The sequence below is a fragment of the Diadema setosum genome, chromosome 4 (assembly GCF_964275005.1).
Source record: "Diadema setosum chromosome 4, eeDiaSeto1, whole genome shotgun sequence".
Lineage (NCBI taxonomy): Eukaryota > Metazoa > Echinodermata > Echinoidea > Diadematoida > Diadematidae > Diadema > Diadema setosum.
Window position 1 is genome coordinate 33,034,790 of NC_092688.1, and position 6,000 is coordinate 33,040,789.

The 6,000-nt window shown below is 38.6% G+C and overlaps 1 protein-coding gene across 1 annotated transcript in view; it reads right to left on the bottom strand.

Moving 5' to 3' along the window:
* LOC140227798 (cilia- and flagella-associated protein 251-like) overlaps window positions 1-4,928 on the bottom strand; it is a 30,254-nt gene extending 25,326 nt beyond the window's left edge. The window contains exons 1-5 of the mRNA XM_072308194.1: window positions 4,452-4,928; window positions 3,588-3,962; window positions 1,727-1,873; window positions 1,233-1,336; window positions 367-475 (exon numbers count right to left, since the gene is read on the bottom strand). Of these exons, the coding sequence (XP_072164295.1) occupies window positions 367-475; window positions 1,233-1,336; window positions 1,727-1,873; window positions 3,588-3,962; window positions 4,452-4,928 (1,212 nt within the window). The remainder of the gene's footprint in view (window positions 1-366; window positions 476-1,232; window positions 1,337-1,726; window positions 1,874-3,587; window positions 3,963-4,451) is intronic.
* Window positions 4,929-6,000: the final 1,072 nt, after the last annotated feature.

Consider the following 6,000-nt stretch of genomic DNA (forward strand, 5'->3'; position numbering starts at 1 on the left):
GGATTTAGCTTTTAACGTTTTGCGAGATATTTAGAAACCACTCAAAGAGCATGCAGTTCTAAGGGGTATCAAAAGTTTATTCGATGAATATCGGTTTTGAAATGGCTGAGATATCCAAAAACAAGGTGAAACAAAGAGATCTAATAAAGTTGTGGCATGTTGCCTTTTATTATTAGCACTTTTTTGGATATCTCAGCCATTTGAAAACCAATTTTCATCAAATAAACGTTGAATCCTTCTTAAAATTACATGCTCTTTCATATTTCATAAGAGGCTTTTCATTATCTCACTTAGGAATGTTCAAAACATGAATCCCCACCTCAACCAGTACTGTACAGTCCCTTTAACACTTTGTTCACTTCTCACCTGTCTTTTGGCAGCACTGAGAGTGACGATGTACTTTGCGTCTGGTGTCATGTTGATCCCAACCATACCGCCATCTGGATGGGCATCAAAGATGGTCTGTACTGGCGTCCTGCCGGTCCATACCATGGATAACAAAATTGATTTGGTTATAACACAATAAAGAACTGAATGAATTGACCATGGGTATTATACATTAACAGTACTCTAGCAGATAAAAGAATACAAATAATGGAATAAAAGGGATGCTGAACTTGTGAAGCACATCAAGAAGCTTCTTGCAGTTGCAAAGAGATGCAAATGTGGCATGATTTGGCACAATGAAGGTCACATGCATTGTGCAGTGACCTTCATTGTGCAGGATATAATAGGACCTACCCTGGACACAACACTCATATCCAATCAAAGATCAAGATTTATCATTCTATCTATCTATTTATCTATCTATCTATCTATATATCTATCTATCTATCTATCTATCTATTCACTTACCTTGTACCTACATCTCTTATTCACCAATCTATTTATATGTCTACAGTGTATTTGCCTAGACAGACTGATAGATACACAGGGAAATATACTACATTGTATTTCACTGCTTAAGTCTACACTTTTTCTTTTTCCTTGCCATGAACATAACGAGTAAGCTTACAAGTAAGGACAGGAATAGCAATATACTTACTTGCAAAGACTTCCACCTGTAGTTTTTCCATCTGAAAGCAATTTCTCATATTAAACATCCTCACCCTACAGCTCTCGCTACTAAAGAGCATGCCATCAAAGGTCCCAGTGTGTCAGTATTGAATTCAAAGTGAATGTCCAAAACAAAATGATGACCATGGCATACATGTTCTTGACCACAGACTTACCCAGAATAAGTGTCCCATATGATGACCATGCTATTCGGTCCCTTGTCCGCTGTGGCTACCCAGCGCTTGTCCTGACTGGCACAGATACAGCTGATGTTGTTACACTGCAGTCATGAATTGTCAGCCAGAAAAGAAAACAAAATATTACACAATAATCAGCCTTTGGAAAAACCTTACAAAAGGTAGAATCAAAGTTTTGATACGATGGTTTATATTCATATTTTGTTGTTGTTGTTGTTGTAGTCGCAATGACTAGTTCCACTTATTCGGAGTTTCCACTGCAAAATATGAAGTTTCATCAATAACACATGCTATCAAAGTCAATGACAATGCTCTCAAGACTTTTTTTTTTTTATCTCATCTCATCTTTATCTCTCACCTTTTTTTTTTTGAACAATAAAACTTTATGTCTCTAGTGCAGATATGAGATTCAAATTACAAACAAATTCGAAAAAAGATACTGCTTGAGAGACAGATAAATCAGTTGCACTTACATGTCCCTGTAGAATCCTCTGTGTGTTATTGTCATAGCTGTAGAGAATGGCTGTGTTGCCACAGACGTAGAGTACCATGCGTCGGAGCTCATCTGTTAGGTTGATGGTAGGGACGTACTTATTGACTCCAAATGACCAGGTCATATTCTGTTGGGGAAAGACAAAAGAAACAGAATAAATATTGACATATATTTCAAAACTCTTGAGTGGCAGATACGTTGTAAGACAGCAGGTAAAGAGATAGGAAGTTTCTATGACAACACATAGACACATTTGAGTTTATATGAAAGCAGTAATTTTGCAGATTTAAAATAGGCCTATGATCAACATGGTAATAATAGCTCAATTTATATACAATAATCTGTAAGAATCAGTGAATATCACATCATCAAGCAATATTCCCCAATACATGAAAAATACCAACTTACTACACTCTGTAGGCAATCGTTTAGTAGATGTAACATGCACCCATGTTGATTTATTAATTTACTGGAGATAACCTGCAAGACTCAGTAAATATCAAATCATCAAGCAATTATTGCCATCATATGAAAATACTACTTTACAATCTGGAAAAGCATATCGTCGCTGGGGCGACAAGACCTCGTATCTACAAAATGTCAAATGTTCAGGAGAGCCAAAAAACATGGTGGCCAAAGCACTAGAGCGAATGGGAAAGCCTTTCCTTTGACATGCCATGGTAGCTTCATTTTTGGAGTAAGACTGTTGGGATTTGGACAGGACATCACTTAACGCATTATTTGACCATTAATCCAAAAAAGTCATTTTCACCAAAAATGCAGATACAAGGTCTTGTCACCCCAGCGACGATATGCAAATTGAAAATACAAACTAACCACACTCTCTATAATGAATTCATAAACTGATTCTTTCGCTACTCGATGACACAGTTAGGAGAAAATGACACCATTATTTACAGTATCATATATGATGGGGTTTATGAATATGTTGTCTAATGGTTGCCACCATTGCTGTACCATACAATTTCTTGTCTGATTAAGAATTTTTAAAAATGATATTAATGAAGATTCACATAAATGTCTCCCGTTATCTTTTGTCTTCATTCACACACACTTTCTCAAGTTTGCACATGTTTGCACAAAACACTGCCCCAGTACTACAGAGACAAGGGTACCTTGGAAGATATTGACGAGGCAAATTTGTGTATTGGTTGATGCTGTAAGTTGTTGTTGTTTTCAGGAGGTTTCCATACAAATGTGTTTGCTTCAAAAGAAGCCTTGTCATGAAAAAGTATCTACTTTGCGTACTATGCACCTCATATTGGAAGAAGCCATACAAAATATAGTAAGATTTCCTTGGGAAGAGAAAAAGTCTTGATAAACTAAAAGGATTCATTGTCCAGCAAAAACAAAAACAAAAACAAAAACAAAAAAATCCCTCCTTACTTGCATGACCTAGTGGTTGTTTTTGACTTTTTTTTTTTCTTCAAAGAGAAGTTTGTGAATATTCAGATATCTAGACTGCATATTGCCATATCCAACAGAGTTCTGAATGTATGTGACATTTAGCACAGTGTAATTTTAGTGATAGCTGTCCCTGTGCAAAGTTGCTGTAATTAAATAAATCTGTATCATTTATGTGTACTTTTCACAGTATGTTGCTGGGTTAATTTCTTTGGTTTGTTTGTTTGAGTTTGTATTTTTTTTTTGGAAAACTAGGTCTTAAACAAGCATGTGACTACAATTGTACTACCTGTAAGAAAAAAAGAGAACAACGGGAGGAAAGGGGAAGAAAGCATGACACCCCTATTTTCTTCTATTAATGATTAAGAATACACATCAAGACTGCTAAAATTGAGATATACTGCTTGACCACTCACCAGGGCATTTGGAGATGAGTCACTAAACACCTGCTCTTGAGCAGCACTGCTAGCACTTCTGGATTTCTCCTCTGAGTGGGAGGGGGGCTGGGGTGGTCCTGCACTGGGCGGGGCAGGGATCTCACCGGGACCGGTACTGGGGACAGGGACCTCTTGAGCAGCATCCTCCCTTTGCTCCTCATTCTCCCTTGGTTCCGGAGCCTCTGGTTGCTGCGGGGATGTGGGTGCTGGTATTGGTTCTCCTGGACCTTCTGCAGGGGCATCCTCAGCTGGAACATCCTCTGCCGATGGTGACTCTGCTGCTTGCTCTGCTGTTTCTTCAGCTGCTGGCTCTGCTGGTGGCTCAGATTCCTGGGCTTCTTTCACTGCCTGATCCTACACAGAAAATACAAACAAATTAAAAAAAGAAAATCAGCAGCCATGTTTGTAAGTTCTTTCTCATTTCATATTCTGGGAGATACAGTGCACTTGCATGGCACCATTACCAACGAAAATATGCTGTGACAATGCATAACAAATGTACACAACAGCTTTTCAAGTGTAAATGCTGAAGTGCCAAATTGTCACACTGTGATTGCTAGTATCGTTGATCCTGCCCTCGCCCCCCCCCCTCCAAAAAAAAAAAAAAAAAATGGAAAAGAACGCAACTGACAAACTCCTAGTCTTTTTCAATCCGTTTGTGATGCATTGCAGATGATACATAATGAGAACCTGCACAAGGCAAACAAAAGGGAAGAAGAAACAAGAAACAAAACAGAAATCCTGTAACAAAACAAGTACCGGTAGAATATGCACATTGTATAAGTCTGTGAAATGAAGTTAAAAATCAAACAAACAAACAAAACAGAGGGAAGAAAATCTTACAGCTGCTATGTCTTCCTGCTGGTCTGTCTTCTGTTCTACTGCTGCTCCATCTTCACCATCAGCAGTCTGTTCTTCTGCATTAACTCCCTCCACAGCCTGCTGCTGTGGCTCACCACCATCCCCCTGATCTCCATCAGCTCCTGATGCGTCCTGAGCAGCAACCTCCACCGGTGCATTCTCCACCTCAGCCTTCTGCTCCTCTTCCTTCACACCCTCTCCTTCATCTTCTTTGGTATCCGCCGCTCCACCTCCGTCAGCCGGGGGTTCACCTGGAGCACTTGGTTCCTCGCTTGCATCTTGTTCTTGTCCCTCTGCTCCTTCCTGCTGCTCGGATGCTGCTGGCTGAGCATTCTCTGTTGCCGCACTTTCTCCTGCTTCTCCACTTCCCGCGTCTCCTGCAGTTGGTTCAGGATTCTCTGCTGCTTTGGCTTCTTCTTCTCCTTGCTGTACCTCAGGAGGAGCATCTGTAGTTAACATAATATATGATTTTTTTTTTTCTTATCCTTGATTTGATCTGATTAAGTCTGTATTATTCTCTACACACATGTGACCCTAATCATGCAAAGGCCATGTTAAACATGATATCTTGGTACTCTGCTTTGGAATGAGATCCATTTACATGCATCTAATACACAAAATATTTTGAAACTTCAATGAAACAACATACCAAACAATTGATGAGTGTGTAGTTACAAATATGAAAGTTATAGATTCAAAAGGAGAAAACATCTTCTAGTTTCACTTAGCTAGCAAGATAAAATAAAAGGACTAAACGATGTTAAATGTAAGCCTTTTATTTATTGCATATTTCTGCCAGCACTTCAACCTGTGTCGTAATGAGTGCACTGTCAGATGTCAGGCAGTGTCTATGCATGCACAAACTTTACGACAAATTGCATGATTTCTACTCCTTCAATTCAGCAAAAGGTTACATAAACTTATACAGTACTGTTCTTTAAAATAATCCCTTAAGAACATGAAAAGAAGATAATCTCCCTTAATATCTTTGTTTCTTCTCTCTATGCATAGATGTAATGTTTCTTGTCTCTGAGTATGAAAATTTGAATTGCCGTTATGACTGATATTTAGCAATCTACATAATGTAGTACTCTTTTCTTGGATAAGTGTGTTCGGGAGCTTTCTCTATTTCATGTTGATGATGATTTACTGTCATCATCACCATAACAACTGTTACCTTCTATTGGCTGCTGCTTTTCCTCATCTGCCATCTTCTGTAACCAGGTGTTCTGCTTTCTAGAGTATCAGCATCGTATACACAAGAGGAAAAGGCTTGAGCAAGAATGGAAATCATGACAACATACATTTTAGCAGAATGTGATATGAGTGCTTACGTAAATAAAGAGATGATTAACCACAGAGACACATCCAATGTATTTCAGACTTATTCCAACTTCTCCTGATCATGTGTTGTGAGACTGTATAAAGGGTTTTCTCTCAGTGGCACATTATAGACACTACAGCCATATCACAGTTTTTACAGATGACTAAAAAGATACATTCCATATGCCTTTTATTGTAAATGCTTCAT